The 20,529-nt window shown below is 42.4% G+C and overlaps 1 protein-coding gene across 6 annotated transcripts in view; it reads left to right on the top strand.

Moving 5' to 3' along the window:
• Positions 1-770: 770 nt before the first annotated feature.
• Positions 771-20,529, top strand: part of brsk2a (BR serine/threonine kinase 2a) — a 206,006-nt gene continuing 186,247 nt past the window's right edge. For 3 of the 6 annotated variants that reach the window (XM_085411793.1, XM_085411792.1, XM_085411795.1), the window contains exon 1: positions 16,737-17,037. In XM_085411793.1, coding sequence (XP_085267919.1) covers positions 16,944-17,037 — 94 coding nt within the window. In that variant the 5' untranslated portion in view covers positions 16,737-16,943. Of the gene's footprint in view, positions 895-16,712; positions 17,038-20,529 lie in introns of those variants that run through there. The other 3 variants (XM_085411791.1, XM_085411790.1, XM_085411796.1) reach the window with 3 other exon arrangements.

Genomic DNA, 20,529 nt, shown 5'->3' with positions numbered 1-20,529 from the left:
TCCTTATTTGGAGGTTTGCTCATTTACAAAGACATGAACACCAAAATCCAGGAAAAAGCACATTACATAACAGTTATAGATTGATTTGCTTGTCATTGAGTAAAGGAAGTATTTCATCCCCAAGCAAAACACGACTTACTTGGAGACGTACTTGGAGAAGAGTGCCTGCTCGGCAACTTGAAGCTTCAGCTCCCTCTACTGATTTCCTACAGAACTGAGGTCTGGAGACCAGCTAGGCCACTCCACAACCTTTACGTGCTTCTTCTTTAACCACTCTTTTGTTGCCTTGGAATTACATTTTGGGTCACTGTCATACTGGAAGACCCATTCACAACCTCTCTTCAGTGTTCTGGCTGGGAGAAGCAGGTTTCAATCCAGGATTTTACACTAGTGCAGCAAAGTCGCCATGTGAAACCACCTCAAAGCATCAGAATCAGAATCAGAATACTTTATTGATCCCTAGGGGAAATTATTTTATGTTACAGTGCTCCATTATAAACAAACATTAACAAGATAGACAATACGCTAACTAAGAATAGTACAATATATACATATATTAGGGGTGCAACGATAGTCGTATCGATATTGAACCGTTTGATATAGTGCTTTCGGTTCAGTACGCATATGTATCGAACAATACAAAATACATTTTTAATTTATTTTATCAACTTTCCTTCTGACTATGCTGTCTGTGTTGAGCGCTCAGTGGATCTGCGCTCGACAGTGCAGCAGCCTAGGCGGAGTAGTCGAACGCAGATTCACTGAGCGCAGGGCAAGCTAGCGAGACAGAAGTTTAAGCTCTCCTTGCAACATGGCAAATTGAACCTTCCCCACCCTCATTCAGATCTGGCGTTTGGAACTATTTTGGTTTTCATGTGACATATGACCCTGAAGGTAAGCACGTCATGGACTAAAGTAAAACAGTATGTTGGATGTGCCACGCAATGCTCAATTACATGGGTGGGAGCTAGTGTGTTAGCGCAGTTAGCTCGTTAACGTGTTGGCTGTCCAGCCCCATGCACGGGCGATCTGCGGTAGCTCATTAACGGAGATTTGCCGTGTTGTGGCGTTAACCTCATTTCAACGAGATTTATGCTGACAGCACTAGTGGGAACACAACAAATATGACTGCACATTTACACCGACATCATCCTAGTGCAAAGACAAGTGGAAGCAGACAAAAACAACAAACATGCATGCTACAAACTTTACCCAAGTCATTTAGACAGCCGTTAGCACATGATTCTCCTTATGGGGACCTGATATGTTTAATATGCTGCTGAGAATATAGCCCAGAAGAAGCGGATAGTATAGCTTTTATTTTGGAAAGAGCCATTTCTCTGTAATAAACTCTCTTTTCCAAAGATGAGTGATTCCTCAATCAGATACAGGGCTCGCAAAATCGCCTGTCCAACGTCCCGGGGCTAGCGATTTTTCCAGTCGGGCTACCAAAATCTATCTCTGCCCTGCCCGTCGGGCTATCATAGGAAGGAAAAATATACGTCAATGCTTTTGCATTCTTTCGGAAATGTAGCTGGGTAATTATGTCATTGGCATCGGTGAGCCACTGTCAATATGTGACATATTGAAATCGCATTTGAATTTGCGCTTGTTTTTTGCTTTCACTTTGCAATCGTGTGAACTGTGTATAGAGAGCGACAGCACTGATTGGTGAGTGATGATAATTTGCGCACCAATTCCTCTGACATCGTCTTATCAATCGTTAGCTTACTATGCAAACATGACAAGTGAAATCTCCCGCAGCAAGCTTAAACATGTGAGAGGTTGATCGTGCAGAGAATCGCTGAGCATTATGTGAGTGCGTGTGTAAAAGCAGCAGGATATATATTGTAGCGGGTCAGGGCTGTTCGGGGTTCTGTTTGTACAGTTATGTTTTGTTTATGTTGCCATAGTGACGGGTGACGCCCTCTCGCTGCCACGGTGTGTCCTTCCGGGGTCAGAGGGCGCCCTGTGTGTTGTTGTTGCTGTGCTGTTGCCGCGCTGAGCAGTTAGCTAGCGGCAGTGTTCTTCTGCAGATGTTAATAAACGGCTGTGCTCCCTGGCTAGCTCACGGGAAGCAAGACCAAACGATACCTCCGTCTCCTCCTTGTCTGAGCTCGCCACAATATTTTAGTTCTGCTGAGCCAAATAAGACAGGTCAGGGTGAAGAAGTGACAGCCAAAGAAAAGCTTACCACAAAATGGAAAAGTTATGACAAATCAGACCATAAGGCAAAAAGAAAGTGCAGCTTTATGGTTTCATGGACAAAAGAATTTCTGTGGCTGCAATATGACAAGCGAAATAACCAGGGCTGCTCATAAGGTCCGAAGGTGCGCATTTGCTGTCAAAATAAAAAACGGGCACAAGATAAGAAGTTGCAACGCGTGTTTGCATACATAAGATTTTCAGGAGGAGGACAGACATTTGTTTAGAACTCTTAAAGATGTCGAAGAAGCTCCTTTAAGCAATTACTGTGATGTTCCTCCACCTCCAAAGAAATGTCAGAAGGAGTCCGAACCACAAAAGAAGCACGTATTCTCGGAAAAGTAGTTGCAGGAGGTGAGCTGGCTTCAAACAAATAATAATAATAATAATAATAATAATAATAATAATAATAATAATAATGGATACTTTATTGATCCCCATGGGGAAATTACTTGTTTTTCTCTGCATTTGACCCATTCACTCAGTGAAGCAGTGGGCAGCCCACTAAGCAGGCGCCCGGGGAAATGATGAACGCACAGAGATGTGGTGCGGAATGTGCCGTGAAAATTTAATAAATGACAAATTAAGGCATGAACATTTTTGTTGTATCGAAAAATATCGAACCGTGACACCAAAGTATCGAACCGAACCGAACCGTTAATTTTGTGTATTGTTGCACCCCTACTAATGATGGGTCTGTACATGTGGGTTCTTGAGCAGGGAGACGTTGTGGGTGCTGCAAGTTTTCCATCTGTTGCGGTGTAGTGTGTTACCAGTGGTGTTTGTGCTCCCAACTGCCTTCAGATCAGTAACAAGCTCTACTTGTGTGGTTTTGTGCTGATCCACCATCTTTCTCATAATCATCCTCCCACCATGAGGAACAATCTTGCATAGAACTCCAGACCAAGGACAATTGATAGTCATTTTATATTTCTTCTATTTTAGAATAATCATATTGACACTTCTCACTAAGCTTCTTGCTGGTGTTCGGTAGCCCATTCTAGCCTTGTGCAGGTCCACAATCTTGTCCCTGACTTCCTTTGACAGCCCTTTGGTCTTGCCTACGGTGGTGAAGAGGTTGGAATGGAAGAAATTGATTCTGTGGATGGGTGCGCTTTATTCACATAACAAACTGAGATCATGAGTATCTGATATTGATTGACTGACTGATTGTTTAATTGGCTGTAAGCTGTTTTCCCCATGAGCAGACCGCCAGTCTGTGGGAGCCAGAATTCTGGCCGGGTTGTCAGTGATCAAATAAAGCACCTTTGGGATGTGGTGGAGTAGAAGATTCACATTATGGATGTGCAACTGACAAATCCACTGCATCTGTTAGAACATTGCCTGTCTAAGACAGTGCAGACAGTTCACTGTTGTGCAGTCATGGCTGCTGACCCCTGAAAACCTCCGTTGCAGCTGCCGCTGCCACATGCTGCCACTGCTGCTGTTCACATAACATTTCCTAAACCTCACCTTTACCACAGTCTTATTCTTTTTTCTGTTAGCTAGTTGGAGCTTAATAGCGATGAAACAGTATAGTCAGAAAGTTAATAGAATTGTTATCTGCTTCCTGTTGTGTCTGCTTTGTGTATATTGTGCATTCATGAAACAATCCATTGCATGTGGCTGGGAGAACTGTGTGATAATGTTTTGTGTGGGTTGTTTTTTTTTTTCAATTAAATTGATGTCTAATAAATGAGGATATTGTTAAAAGCCTAAATGAATGAAATTAAATCAAGTAAAAAATGCAATTACACTTAGATTTTAATGCATATAATTGTAAACAGTGGTGTGGTGGTTATCACCGTTTACAGAAAGAAGGTCCTTGATTTGAATAGAGTCTGGGACCTTTCTGTGTTGAGTTTGCATGTTTTTCCTGTCTCTGCATATGCCATCTTTGAGTGCCGGGCTTCCCATCTACAGTCCAAAGACATGCATGGCGTTAGAATAATTAGTGACTCTAAATTGACAGTAGGTGGGAGTGTGAGCATGAATGGTTGTTTGTCTCTGTGTATTAGCCCTGCGACAGACTGGCATCCTGTCACGAGTGTGCCCTGTCTCTTACCCGTTGACAGCTGGTAAATGCTCCAGCACCCCCTCGTGCCCCTGAATTGGATAAGTGGAATAAAATGGCTGAGTGGATGGAAGCTGCTTTGTTTATTACTCCCAGGTTTTACCACAGTTATCACATTCACTGATGTTCTTCATTGATAACCTTTTACATGTCCATTTATCAATGCTAATGCAATGCAAGCTGCTCACCAGCAGGAGGTGCTGTTATAAAAGCAGCAAAACTAACTCAGCCTCCTCTTTAAATTGAAATCATTTCCAGTCGGGTTTGATTATAATGCAAGCAGCATCTAAACAGTTATTTCATCCAGCAAAATCCTGCGCCAAACTCGCTGAAATTAAATCATTCGCAATTATGCGGTAATCTCTCGTTATGCTATGAATTATTCATCACATTGAGTTCTAGTCTAGTGGCTCAGTAGGAGTCCACAACGAGTAGTGGTTTTAGACCCACAGGGGTCTTCTACTTTATCTTAGTGCAGCACAGCTGAAGAAAATTTGTTGACTGAGATGTATTTCACAGTTTTTAGGTAAACATTTTAGATCAACTACTCCTGCGCAACAATATACCCTGCTGTATCAAATCAGATGTAACAAATTATCCCAGGAACCCCAGGCTGTTTCTCCTTAAACTGTAGCACCAGCTGTTGACATTCAACAAGCTCAGTCTCACTGCCTGTGACTTTAAAAATAATAAACACTTCACTACATTGTGTTGAGGTGATCCAGTGTATGGCAAAGACAGTATATGACACTGCTGAAAACAGATTAAGTTTCATTAGATGTGTGAGAAATCATGCTTCATCTCCTGGCGTTTAATGTTCTCAGTTTGCCTGCAGCGATATATATACTCCAAACTTTCCCAGACTCCAAGCAGCTTCTTCTTGTCCTTGCTATTGAATTTCTTGTCTTTGCCTCCATCATGCGCCGTCACTTTCAATGTGCTCCAGAGAGTGTGTAAATTGAGTCACTGCTGGGCCCCACAGTGGAATAAAAAGACACCAGTTTGTCATGTTAGCTTCCCCTTTCTCACCAAAGCATCATTTGCCAACATACAGTTATTGCACAGGGCGTTGGGACCGGGGGGTGTCTGTTGTGGGTGATATCTGTCTCAGGCTGCTCCAGTAATGGAGAGGAATCTAATCACCTCACTACAGCCTCCTCTTCCTCCTCCAGCCTGTGTTTAGAAATAGAACTGTGGCAGAGAAAATAAGGCCACATCAATCATAAAAGGATTCTCCAGGGAGCCACTTGATGCTCAGAACTCTGGCAGAACAACATCCAGCTTACTGGTGTTACCTCATTTTACCTCTGATGCACACAGTCTAATTTATAGTTTTCCTTTGCTCATTTGTCCTTCGGTTTCTTTCGGCACGACTCGAACACTCTCGCTCCTCTTTCCCTTTCTTCTCACAATCAAGTTGCATCGTTCTCATTCTTACATCTCTCCTTCCTTCCCAGCTCCCAGCGCTCCCTCTCCTTTCTTCTCCTTGCTTCCAAATTTGCTTCACACACACCTTCTGCCTAAGACTGATAACATCCCTGATGGAGTTCCTTTATTAGCCACCCACAGGCAGATTAACCAGAGCAATAATACACCAATCAACAGCAATTACGCACTGATAAGCCCAGGGAGATCTCTGCTGGGTGTGGGAAAGGATGTGGCATTTGTAGAGTGATTGCATGTGTTTTAGTGCAGGATTAAAGGTTGTGTGTCTGTGCATACATTTACACGTGTTTTACAAGTATATTTAATTGAGCACGCTTTGTTTTTTGCCTGCGGTTTTAATCCCTTCATAGGGCATATTATTATGATCAGATGTGAAATCAGTCCTAGTCTCAAGGTTCTTCTCAGGTGCTAATTGAAGCCATGACTAGGCAAGCTGTATTCTCATCTGTGCAGTTGCAAAGTTATTAATGAAAGCATGAGTGCAGCAAACCAGCTGGGTAAACAGGGGCTTAGAATCAATATGGTATATCATTTATTCTCCAAGTATACCATTATGATTGAAGACATCCTTTCTCCCATCATTACACATTAAAACACTTCATTTGCAATGTTGGCACTTGTTCGTTTTTGGACATCACAGCTTAAACAGCAGGCTGGCATTGTTATAGAGCACCTAAATGATGATGAAAACGAGTGGAAGCATAGATATGAGTTTTCCCCCTGCAGGCATTCACACACCAGCCAAGTCTGACTTCAACAACAGCTGCATGAATTTAACCTGCCCCCCTTCCAGTCTGTTTTTCTGTGCATGTGCAAAAAGACGCTTTCACGTGCATGCATGTACACACCTGCATGTGCACAAACTCATGCGTTTGCGAGCACAGTCTTCCTTTTAATGCCAAACCAGAGACCTTGGAATCTGTTTACTGCTGTGCTGCTGGAAAGCCCACCAATCTTTCAGTTCCAGATTTGCTTTAAGTGAACTTGGCGAACTGTGTGTGGATACAGCAGATTAGTCCTCCTTCAGAAACAGTGATCCAGCGGACCTCTGATTATTTTTATTTTTTTTAATTTGCTGTTTTATTCAGTCACAGGGCAGCAGATATTGATTAACTATGGTGTTTTATGTCTGAATGTTTGCCATGTTGGTCTTCTGTAACTGTGAGGCAGCTCCAGTTGTGACCTCAGAAAGTTATTTCGAGAACACAAAATAAAAGACATTCAATTTAGATTTCAAGCCTGAAACTGAATACATTTCCCGTTGCTCTCCAATCTCTAATTATTTCGTAGGACTTACAACTGTGCCACTGTTTAAAGACAGCGTGCGCACATGCATGGTAGACTGCAGCAGGTAGCCTCACATTCTTTTATATGTCACTGGAGATGCTATGTGAAGCTTCTGCCTCCCAGTCCGGTGACCTTAACACCTGTGATTGATATTGGAAGGGAGATGTATGTGTGCAGGCATGGTCTAGGTGGTGTGTGTGTAAGTGTGTGCGCTTGCGTGCATGAATGGTTAAGGTTAATTGAAGTTGTTAGAGTGAAAATGATTCCCTCAGGGGGGACGTAGCAGGTGGAGGCAATGGGTGGGTGCAGCAGCCGGTGACGGAGAGAGGGGTGAGATGGAGGAATAAAGAGAAGGGGGGGTGGGGGGTCAAAGGGATTGCTCGTCCCCTCCAGTGCTAAGAGGCAGTGATACATGAGGACGGAGAGATGATGTGATTCATCTAAAGGTCAAGTTTGTCTGTCCGTCCCTCCATCTGACCCCTCCACCCATCACTGTTTCTTGCCTCAGAGCTCCTTGTGTTTCTCCTTACTTATCTTGAGTAAACCGGGTCCAAGTGAGTCTTTTTCACATAGTCATTCACACCAGAGCATCTGTTAAAGCACCCTCATCCTGTCTCACGCATCCTTCTATATCTCTTGCTCTGTCTGTCTGTCCCCCCCATGTGGCCTTTCCCCTCTCCTCCCATACTAGCCTTCATTTCACAGATGACAGGTTGGCTGACTGTAATCCAACAGATGCTGGGGCGGGAAGGCCTGACCAACTGTTTTAACTCCAATCAGCTTTTATTGCTCTCCAGAGGAGCCCCACACAACCCCCTGCCAGCATGACATTTCAGAGAGCAGGAGAGTAAAGGCGAAAGTAGGAGAGAGCAGTAGCTATACTCTGCGTATCTGTATGCACATGTGTGACTATGCGTGTGTGATGATAAAGGTAGGGGGCTGATGGAGAAAAAGGGTGACAGTCATTACCCTCTGTGCCTGGTGTGGAGCCAAACTGCTGGCCTCAATCAACTTAGACACATGTGTTTGTGTGTGTGCGAGACAGCGAGAGTCCAGCGTCAGCAGGGATGGAGATGTCGCTGGTAATACATCTGCCACCGTTGCCCGCTCCCGACAGCCCGAGCCACCCCTGCATCGCCCACGTCTGTCGCCTCCTTCCCGCTCTCCATCCATCTCTGCAGCCCACCTCCATTCCACAGCCTCTCAGCCACAGCCTCCCACAAAGACAAAGGAAGCGGCAACTTACAGTAGTGTGACTTTGAAGCTATAGTTGCTTGTGTCATACGTATAATCTATGATCCAAAGCCATGTATTTGAAGGCGTACTAAATGTTACTGTATGCACAGTTACTATCAAAGGTGCTGCATGTTTAGCAGTCTTCCTGAAGTAGCAACAGTATGTTTTTGTGTTTTTGTATTAGTAAAACAATGATAGTCTTTCAGATATTATGCAGGCAATTTTATGTTATTGACATATAAATCCAGTGAAAACTAAGAAACAATTACTTGGTAATGGCATAAGTGTAGAACAAAGCATTGAGGCTAAGCAGCTTAGCTTTGACTGGTGATTAATGCACTGATTTACCCTCTGGTAATTTAAACTAGTTATGCTAACTGCAAATGGGGTACCTCAATGTTTGTGATGTTGTGATGGAGTACCTACAGTAACAAAAAATAATAGAAAAAAAAGAGTGTTTACTGAAGCACAAACATTTAAATGGCACATCTACAAATTCTCACTGGGTTCTGCTAAGTAGCACAATAGCAGACACCAAGAAGCCATTGAGTATTTGATATAATGGCACCTCTGTTTATTGGATGATTAGTAGGGTTTTACTGCTCTCTGTAGAAGCGTGGGCCACTTGAACTCTGCAGCTTGACCTGCAGGCAATTAAAAGCAGTGAAAGCTAGAGAAAGATTTATTGGGGTGCAGGAGAAGCTTAGCTCTTCTAATCACTTTTACTGGTGCTGCCACAAAGAGGTCATGTGACCTTGCCCAGGAAGGTGTTGTTCAACAGGACATTATACTGTCACACCTCCACTGAGACACACGCGCCTACTGTACATTCTTTGAAGCATGGCCCTGTTCATGTTCCTCTGAACACTTCTTCACATGAACATGTACTGTACGTTCTAGCTGTCATTTTCAGATTAACTTCTCTGCCCTTTTTATCATAGCGGCAGAAGATGGTGGTAGAAGTGGTTATACACGTGACAATTCCTATTACTTTCTTTGTAATACTACTTAGTATTGGACATGTTTATAGAGAGCTTGCTAGTTTTGGATAAGCTGACTATTATTTTTAGAGTCAACCATTCAAGATGTGCTTAAAGTGCACGTTTTTCATCTTAAATTCAAGGGATTTCACTAAAGTATTTCATTAATCCAGATTTTCTGAGGTTCCAAAGTAATTAGACAAACTAATATAATGTTAAATATACTGTAAGTATTACTGTAGAAGGCATGGACCACCATCACCTGCATTTCCTCCCTGCCTGCTCTGCTAGACCTGTATCTTAGTTTCCTTTATTGGCTGCTTGTTTGTGGGTCTCTGCCTTCGTTTTTGTCTTCAGTAATGGAAAAACATGCTCTATTGGGTGAGATCAGGTGACTGACTTGGCCCTTGAAGATTATCCAATTTCTTTGCCTCGATAAAGTCTTGGGTTGTTTTTGCAGTATGTGTTGGGTCATTAGCCATTTGCCCTGTGAAATGCCATGTGATCAGTTTTGCTACATTAGGCTGAATCTGAGCAGAGAATATAGCTCTGTACACTTCAGAATTCCCCCTACTTCCTCCAGCAGCAGTCACATCATCAATAAACACTAGTGACCCAGTTCCACTGGCCCTGCTGTAACATTGCCTCAACAATGTTTGACAGATGATGTGCTATGCTTTGGATTATGAATTGTTTCTCTCCTTCTCCATATTTTTCTATTTCCATTATTCTGGTAAGAGTTAATCTTGGTTGTTTTTCAGAGCTGTGCACAGTCTTTTAGATGTTTTCTGGCAAAATCTAATCTGGTGTTCATGTTCTTGAGTATAAACAAGGACCAGCCTTCCACTTCAGTTGTCCACCATGATCTTTCAGACATTTTTGTGTTGAACTGGCTAGAGCTTTCCCCTTTTTGAGAATGCACTGTTGTTGATTTTTCATACCCAAAGTTATATTTAAATTTGCTTTATTTTATTATTTAAGTCTAATGATGCCTTCTCCACTTGCAACATTGTCTTTTGGAATATGGAGAGTGCAAGTGAAAATCTACTAAATTCAAGTTCAATCAACTCCAGGTCTTTTGTATTCTTAACATGTCATTGAATAATAAGGGGACCAGCCTTGCTTGGCCAAAGTGTTCAGTGTTTTGAGCCTCGGAAAATAAGGGAATATGTATGAAAATGCCTCTAATTCTTAAACAGTTAATACAGTATATTTTCCAAACCTCTTGAGTTAAAGCTAAAAGGCTTCACTCCAATCACATGTTTAAAATCCACTGTGGTGGTGCACAGAAACAAAATTACATAAACTTTTGGTCTTACTGTATTTGCCTTGGTCCAAATACATGAATATGTGATGTTCGTAGGGATTACATTGTATCACCACTGCCAGCGCAGCGATCTGCCACTGTTGGAAAAAGAGGTACAAAAAAGCCTCATCTCTCTGTAAGTTTTTGCCTATATTATTCTTTCAATAATTCTACGACAGGTAACATGTTAACATAAGACGATTCCTTAAATGTCTCCTCCTAAAATTTGTTTGGAGGAGACACGTCACGTTTAATGCTCCACTCTCTTCGATGTACCACAAGAATAGGACACAAAATTGTGTCGTATTGAGAGCAATCAAGTTGACTGTGAAAAGATCAGTAGTCAGGCTTAGGGAGTGATGAATAATGAGGCTGTATTCAATGTACATGATACATGAGGTTAAAGTTTGTTTTTATTTTAAGTAAGACCATTAGATCATGTAACTGGCACACGTAGCCAGGTTCACAAGGCTAGCGAGAATGACATTGCCAGAAGCAGATTTCAAATTGGCTAGAGAGTGAAGCTTGCTTCAGTATGTGTGTGTGAGTCATTTTCAAGGTTACTCAGCTAACAGAGAAAGGTCACCCGTGTTGCCAGCTCCACATGCAGCTGCTTTAAGTCCAGACTAAATAATATTGGCACATGTTCAAGAATTTAAAAGTGTCTGTTTTCCTTTTTCTGATAAGAACTTTATAAAAAGGTGAAACAGCATGTAAGAGGACTTTCTAAAGGGTTAAGCAGAAAAAGAGTAAAGAAAAATGCTTTTAAGTAACTATCTGCACTTCATACGGACACTCTAACATCTCCAACACAGGCACTGAAAACTGTGGAGAAACAGTGTCAACTTGTAACCATTGCTTCCAATATCTTAATTGCTGAAGAAAACATTCCTGTACTTATATGTGTTTGTACTTTAAACTCAAACTGACAGTGTGGAAGAGGGTTTGTGCACGCTAAATCAATGATCAGTAAGTTTATTACGGTTAGATGTAGTTGTTTTAGTCCTTCACCCCACGCTTCCATTAAATGTCCCTGTGATTAGCGAGGCGCACACAGCCAACCTAATTATCCAACGGCACAGCCAAACCCTCTACATGATTACTAACAGTTTGCTTCTAATACTGCAATTACATTCTTCGTAATGGCAAAAAGCTATGATTAAAGAGGAAATGCCTGCTTTGTGTCTGAGCATGTTTGTAAAGGCACAAGTAGCTAGCTGCATGCAGTTGTGTGCTTAAAACTGAGGTATTTCTCCATGCCTTCATAGATAACACCATTGGTCGCAGCCCCCGCTTAAATTTTGTATTTAATTCTAAAATTGAAGAAAAAAATAGGGCTTGATTGAAGGTTTCTTTTCTGTTTGATATTGAAAATGTAATCATCTCTCTCATGAGTCACAATAGGAAAGAGCAGCACACCTTAATTCTAGCATATTTCTCTGTTAACTGAAGTGTTGAGGGCTTAAAGGCTGCAGCACCACAGAGGAGAAACAGAAGCAAACTGGGTCAGATGAGTGTGGTTGTGATTTCATGATGTCAGTGAAGAAAGATGAGATGTGTGAGACTGTGTGAGAGCCGAGAAAATCTGAGACAGAGCGTCACTTATTCTGCCAAGATTTTGTCTGGAAATGTTTAAAAAATTGTATAAATGTGTCTATTGTCATAACTAAAACGGGGCGATCAGCATTTCCTTATCCTATTATTAGAACATTGTGAAGATGGATGTTAAAGAGGTGCTGCTAGTGGTAGAATGTTAATTATTATTATTTTTTTTAACCAGCAGGGGGCAGTGGAACTGCAGAGGTGTGACAGTGAAACAGAGAGGCTTATTCCCTGTGGAGAATATTCCCTCCACGGCTCCACTCCCGGGCATGTCAGTGTACAACTAACATACTGTGGTGACATTTGAAATGAACACCAGCTGACCACTGATCATGGTACATGAACATGCTGGATGGAGGAGCATATGTCTGTGTGTGATTGTGTATGGGTGTGTTTTTCAATCAATGTGTGTGATACCAGTCATTTGCATATATATATATATATATATATATATATATATATATATATATATATATATATATATATATATATATGGCTCATGTGTCCCACATTTTAAAGTCATCTTACACCCTCTGAGATGTGGACAAATCTCCTCTAGCCTCTTGATAATTATGATATTTTATCCCCAGATATGTACATGTGACCGTGCAATGTGATCCTGCTGTGAACATGTAACCAGCCTTTTTGTGTTATTCTCAAAGCTATCAGCCTTTCTTGAGTATATAGTTACCCTGCTTCTGTTAACTTTTGTCCTTTTATTCACCTTTTTTTGTGTGAACCTGAGCAGACAAAAGCACGTATATGCCCACAAACCTGCACGTAAGGTGTGGAAATGAAAACCTCACTATAGAAGTCCTTGGGTGGAGATCTGCTTGAGACGTGGAGAGAGTATTCTGTATTATTTCCCCTTGGGTGCTTGGTTTTTGGTTCACCTTCACTGCCCTTTCATTAATCTCTCTTCTCCCCAGTTTTGTAATGTTTGCAGATGATCGCTAATAGTCTTTGTATGTGGATGACACTCTAATTAATCAAGCACTCTATGCTGGCCAGTCCAGTAGCAACCAACAGCTTCTGACATGCAGCTAGCTGGCAATAACCAGTTTGTACAACCCTGAAGGGCTGCAAGTTCACACATATGTGTTTGTGCTTGTGTGGCAGTTGTTTCTGGCTGGAAACGCTACACTACAACAAGAGAGTGAATTTGTGTGTTGGCGAGGGATTTCCTATGTGCACACATTCGGTATGAGTTAATGTGTTTATGGCCCCCTCTTGATTTGGTCAGACTCTCCTATAAAGCTATTCATTACATGGTAGTATGGTGAAGTAATTATGCAGTCTGGGCTTCCTGTCACGTCCAGAGGTTATTGGACTCTTGCCGCACATCAAATATGTTGCACTTTTTAGTAAACCTCTCTCTCTCTATATCCATCTCTCTCCCTCCCTCTGTGTTTTACTCTCTGGCACACCTCGTCTTTCATCACATTTCTGCAAAGCAGACAGAGAGAGAGAGAGAGATGTATCAAACATCAAACCTGATAATTTCTGTTAAAGAGATCTTACACCTTTCTTAGGCATTTTTATATCTTAATTTCAGAATTGTTTCTTTGTTTGGCAACACACTATTAGTACGCTCATGCTGTGGAGTGTTGGAGGCTCCAATTGCAGCCGATTGCTTTTTGGCCGTTGGTAAATTTGTGTTATCTAACACAACTCTTTGATAATTCTTGCTCCACTGAATATTCAGCAAACATCCAGAAGACAAGAAGCTCTTTCTGAATTTTGTTTATCCTTCTGATTGGATTTTGCAGCTTGGTGGCTCTGTGTGTGTTAACGCATGTAAATAATGCACATAAACACATTCGCACACGAACTAAGAAGGCTCCTCGTTAATTTGTGTGCAGAGAAAGGGGGTGGGCGTGGGGGTGTGGGCTGTGAAGGAGTGGAGATGGATTGATAGGAAGCAGGGAGGTACAGGCAAGGTGATTAAAAACTCAGGCTACAGATGTTTCTGGAACACTTCAAAGTGTTGCGCCTGCCAGTGCTGGGCATGATGCATTATTGAAACGGAGCCCACCTGGCGCTGACATCACATACCCTGTCCACCTGGTGCCGCGCGGTCACGTGGGTGACACTCTGGGTCACACCTCCTCACACAAACCTAGCTCCCAGTGCGTTGAAGGGCATCAGGGGATACAGCACACATTCTCAACATAGACCTCAAAGGCACTAAACTGGGGCATGTGCAGACTGTAAACTTGGCCTCATGAATTGAAAGTGAGGAGGAATAATTTGCCAGTTGCAAAACTTTTTTTTCTCCTATATGTGGAATTGATAACATGAAAAATATTATTTCCTTATTTGGCTTGTACCTGCTTCTAAAGTTGTTTTTTTTTAAGTAATCTGAGAAAAGATTAAAGAGGACTGTTCTGCTCATTTCCCATTCCATGTTTTGACTATCACTCTACTAAAGTAGCTTTGCATGATTTACAGTTTAAAATAATGCTTGTTTGTCTTGCACTGGGTTTCGGTGCGGTTGCAACCTTCCCCCTCCATTTAAGTCAACTTTTCTCTGACCGGCTGGTCCTTCCAGAGAGTCTGAACAGCAGCGGAGGGGTTCCTGAGCTGTGTGCCTGAGCTGTGTACCTAACGTGACCATGTTAAGGATGTAACCTACAACTGACATAATGCAAAACTAAGAAAAAACTAACTGAAACTGAGTGGTTGCAGCAGTCCGAGGCCTGAGCTTTTTACTCAGAGAGTTACTTGCAAATCTGCTGACCTCACTGTTTGAAATTTTGCCTATGTTTAATACAAGCATCCATCTTGTAAGAGGATATAAAAATACAGCATAAAAGGTCTGTTTTATGGTCAAATTCATGCAAACATGCACAAAGATGCAGCAGCGTAACAGTTTAATTTCTTATTGAGTCAATAATTGAAATGCAGTGACCATGATTCAGTAGAGTCTGCATTATTGAGCATATTCAGAGGAAAGCCTGTGAATCTTTCTGGAATATCCTCATCTTTGAAGTAACCTCCAGTGTGGTGTTGATGCAATTCTTGCTGCTTAAATATTTCAGCAGCCTCCTCAACCTTGTTTTGTTCAAAAAAAAAAAAGGAAACGGAAAAAAAGTAACTAGAGGTCACGGTTGTGTTTGTGCGTGTGCATGAGCATGAATATATGTGCGTGTGTTTCTCCTGCATGTGTCCCCTGACACCTGTACTCTCTCAGGGTGTGAGGAACAGACAGAGGCCAGAGCCACAGTCACAGGTCTCAGACCAGTGGGGTGTGAAATGAATCACAGGGCCAACACACTCTCCCACTGCTGCACACACTCGACTCGCTGTGTGGGTGTGTGTTGCGTGGCGTGTATGCGCGCTTGCGAGAGACAGAGGAGCATAAAAGGAGAGAAAGGACACTGAAAGAAAGGGAAGAAGGGGAGGTAGAGACAAGAAACTCCTACATTGTGGTTTTAGCTGCATTAATAGGTCCTCAGTTAATAAAGTCAGTATAAATATTTATCAGCGCTGTAACGCTTTCTCATGAGAGATGCCGTTTGGACTAACTGCGGTGTAGCTTTGGCATTTCATTTTCGTTCAGTCTTTATTGTCGACAAGACTGGGAAAGGCAAATGTGTAACAGTCTCAGGACTTCAGACCCTGCAAGAACCAGAGTCACAACTGCTTTTGTTATTTTGATTAATTTCAGTGTCATTAGGGAATTTGAACCTCATAAGTCAGCCCTAAAATCTTGTTTTATGGATTTTTTCCCCCCACATTATGCTCACATGGTGCAAATTCATAAATAAATTTGTGTTTGAATGACCCCAAATGAATTTATGTCTAGCTTTAATATAACACCGGTGTACTGCTTGCACGGGTTTGCCTGTGAGAAACCATAAAACACAACAGGGTACAATTCTTTCGCTAATTTTTATTTCACTTGGATATTTCAGCTTCCTTTTGTAGATAGCAAAAATGATCTCATTCATCTGCCTAAGGTGAAAAGCTTCTCGGTGCTTACCATAAATCTGAATTTAAGATGTGCGGGTGCAAGTGACCTTTTGTGACCTGTAAGGAGAAAACTTGAAATCAGTTTTTTAAGCTTTTCTTTTCAGCATATTTGCATACTTGAGTGGAGTATTTGAATGAAAGTGAGACATATTTGAATAATCATGGATAAAGGGTTTTTATTGCACGACAGAGAGTAAACATACAAATATTTGAAGAATTTCAAATGAACTTGATCAGAGAAGCTCCTTAACAGTAGATGTAAATCTTGGGCTTAAGTTGAAGATTTACATTATATTTCTTATTTTTTAAAAAGACTTCAGTTGATGGGCACATTCACGGGGGCATTTAAATTTTGCGGCTTATGCTTTACATGCTATTAGGCACTTACCTTGCTTTTAATGAACTGTTCATTCGGGATTAAACTCTTTAAGATCACAACCTGCAGCTCTTCTAGAAAAAGCAAAAATCCTCCAGCAACAAGAAACGGGGCGGCAGAGGAGGGGATCCGGTGCTCTGGTTGGTTGTATCGACTGTCAATCATCCACGAGTACTCGGCAGCACCTCCCACAGACGCACAGCGGCAGCGCAGCTTTCACCCACAATGATATTCAAGGCACTTGCGGCTCGTCTGCAGCGATAGGAGAAAAGAGGACAGAAAAGAGAGCCTCACCTCCTCTAACAGCGAGTGAGGTAGGGAAAAGAGTCAGAGAGCGAGAGGAAGACGAGAGGCTGTGGAGTTAAAAGAAAGACAACGGCGGCTTGGACCTCCTGCCAGGACTCTTTAATTGTCTGCGCTTTATTATAAAGTGTCTAATTTTCACACAGATTCGACATGTCATCATCCGGTAAAGACAACAGCGGTGCCCAACACGCCAATTACGTGGGACCTTACCGTTTGGAGAAGACGCTCGGAAAAGGACAGACAGGTTAGTTGGGACAGCTTGCTCGCGGCATCCTCTCTAATTGCACAATTTATTTTCGGAGCGCTCCGCAGCGAGTTGAAATTTGGCCGGCTGGGTGTCTGCAGGTGATAAATAACTAACCGCTTAGTTACAAACACCTGCCCAGCCTTGTGGGGAATTTGGAGGGTTGTTTCGCCAGCGGTCTGACATAATCATTGTTCACACAGGATGTTGCTTTACATTGTTTTATTGGCTGTGCGTTGGCGTTGGACTGTGTGTGTGTGAATTAAGGAGCAGCAGCGTGGAAGCCGTTCAGCAGCAGAAATGATGACAGTGTGATGGGCAATGAAAATGAACTTTTTGTGTTTTGGCTCCCCTGTTTGTATGTGTGTGTGTGTGCTCTGTGATTGGAGCACAACGCCCGTTAATCCCGATTTGCCTGATACATTGATCTATTCTTAGTCCGCAGGCACGCATGGGGGAGGCAGGCGTTTCTCCTATAGGCTCTGGCTGCAATACGTGGGTTTCCTCCGTTACGGAGTAACATGTCCCACCTTGACAGATGAGCTGTTCACAGAGCTGGGAAATAAGAGCCACGCTGATGTATATTCATACACCCCCAGCCAGGAGATGCGACTGGGCTTCCTATAAGAGTCACATGCTTTATCTGAGCCTAGACAGCAATGACACTGCAGTTTCTAAAGTTGCATGGCACATGCTCTCTCCAATCAGCAGGTCTCGATTCCATAATATTTCACGCTAGGTGATGAGTAGCCCACAAGCCAGTAGCACATCACTGTCCAGTACGTCCCCCTGTTGAACGGTGAGAATCCTCTGCCATCAAGTACATGCAGCCAGTGGAGCCATGTGAAAGGAGAGGCAGGCACAGCCCTGTGTAGGCAGAAATAGCAGGAGTGATGCAGCATGCTCTGTAAGCTCAGCAGCACTTAGAATGAGAGAGGCAGTGGGACTTTTTCTTCTGCTCTTTCACTATCTCTCTGTAGATTTTTCTTCCCATCTGTTGTCTAAAATGGCTACAATAGGCGTTAGTTCCCCTAGCCCGTCCAGCTGGTCATGCTGAGCAACCCTGTGTGTATGTGCAAATGTTTGTGCGCGCTCTCAGACAGTATGCTTTCTTAAAATGACCACTTAGTCACCTGACCAGCGCTCACTGTTCATTAGTGGGTCTAAGGGGGGAGGGAGCACGTCTTCATAATCCCTCTTTAACTGTAGAAGATATTTGAACGAGTCATGTTTCGCACCATGACGCCCACAGGTGGATTCAATAAAAGTTAGTTAACCAGCACAGTGCGATGCATAATGATTTCCATGTGATCTATTAGTCGTAGTTAAAGTTTATGCAGCAGTTGATTTTTAAAACAACCTAATAATACACGCAGTATTCACATCCTCCTGACACCTATCTATTTTATCATTTGTGTTTACAGGAACCCCTCACTCACTTTTAAATAGCTCTCAGGAGTCCCTAATGTGTGTTTATGATGGTGCAGAGCTGGTTCCATGGCTGGATATTTAATCATATGTTGTCTCTGTAATCTATGGCACAGTGTGTATTCATGTGAATGCTGGGGCAGATTTCGATGAACGTTTCGTACTCTCCTCTGAAGTCTAGTATGGAGTATGCAAGTTACAGGTCAGCTTGCAAGGTATAACTTTTATCAAACTTACTTGGGCTGAATTTATCAAAAGGTTTTTACTTTTTAAAACATTTTTCAGTCAGACAGGTTTTTCTAATTGAATAACAGTCATTTAGTTTGAATGCTTTTGCTCTGGTTTTTCAATTACATCTCGGGGCTCATATGCACTGAAATAACCAGGCCCAGCGTTATGTGTTTGTCCATGTTCTCTGTTAGAAAATTCATTTGGTTATTGGCATCTGTGGTGCTAGTCCACGCCAAACCTATTCAGATTAATGACACTGCCTAATATCCCATTCTCCCATTTACCATTTGTTAATCTGTCAGATCTTTTTCCCAGGCCCCACGGAAAGGGTTGGCCTGGCAACTGAGTGCACCCAATGGGCTGGTCTTAACCGCAAGTGACAGCTGAGACTGTCCAATGAGCAAAGTCCTCTGTGAGCTTTCCCAGGCTATGGTTTGCTGGTATTATTGGAGGGGAGAAAGCGGAAGCCCTCTGGTAGATCTGGCGATCCTGCTCAGAGGAGTTGTGCTTTTCCATGTTCATTAAGTGATTAGGCCCTGTCCTGACATATACACATAAACACACACACATGGCCACCTCAGTAATTCTGGTTGGCTTTCTGATCTAATCCTCTACACAGCCAAAGCCCCGTCAGCTCTTACTCACACGTTCACGTGGCCCAAAGGTAGCATTCTAACTCCTGTCCCACTCTGGCTTTCAAACTCCACCTTCATGTTACTGTGCAGCTTGCATACAACAAGTCACATATACTCTTTTGCAGTGATGCAGTACAAATAGTGGGATGCATATTCTATATATTCCCTTGTCACAGAAGAGCAAGCGTGTTTACTCAGTACTTGTAGACCATATGACGATTTCTTTGTCAGGTGTAAGATGGGGCCTGAAGCAGTCTTGAAATATTGAGTGTTCTTATCGGGGCTGAAGCATCAAAAGTATGGAATCCAGGTTTTGGCCCAACCTGCCCAGTGCACTGTCTACGGTTCTATGTAGTCAATGAGCCTAAAATCCAAGATTTAGTTCATTCTGGAAGGTGGTGGGAAGACTAAGGAAAAACTCATTTGTTTTGATTTCACCATGATTTGATCATGACAGACAGACAAACCCTGTTATCCTGATGCAACTCTAGTTCACGCTTTACTTGAAGAATATTTAAACACCACAGTGCTCACCGGATTAACATCCTGAGCACCTCCACGTGGCTAATTAGCATGCACAACATGGACACATGGCTAATGATTGTATCATTATGCATGATATAAACTTGACTGAAGCTACTTCTCAGTTGGACTTTCTCAGCCTTTATTTACATGTGTGTTGTTTACCCCAACACAAAACGTGCTCTTAATGGCTAAAAGTTTTGGCTAACACGGTGGTGTCTTTGCAGTTAGCTACAGGGCTGAACTGGTCTCATTTTAGCATCTATGGAGGATCTGAGAAGCTGTGTTTCACAACTTTCACTAGATTTCTTCCCTAAAACATCCTATGAACAGCTCTGGTAGCCATGGGATGACAGGATGAGGGCAAGAAACATACAATAGATGCAGAAGGTGGAACATTTGCATTGTGGATTCTGGATTTGTATTTGGTATATGTGTGCATTTACTCTCTCAGAATTCCCATTCAGCTTTACTTTCTGTCAAACACTAAGTTGAACTCCATGCACTGTTAGGCTGTATTATATCCTATATTAGCTTCACGAGGCTCTAATCTGTGTCACGATGGCCTAGAGACTGAGGTAGCACTTATTAAAATGTAGAACTTGAATGTCTCCATCACGCTGGGATTTGCAGTCACAGCCTTCTTGCATTTCAAAATCGTGTAGCTTTGTTTGAC

Source organism: Rhamphochromis longiceps, linkage group LG7 (assembly GCF_057381845.1).
Source record: "Rhamphochromis longiceps isolate RC_006_pf linkage group LG7, R_longiceps_female_GT1.1, whole genome shotgun sequence".
NCBI lineage: Eukaryota > Metazoa > Chordata > Actinopteri > Cichliformes > Cichlidae > Rhamphochromis > Rhamphochromis longiceps.
The sequence above is the reverse complement of the archived record's forward strand: the minus strand, read 5'-3'. Positions and strand labels throughout refer to the sequence as shown.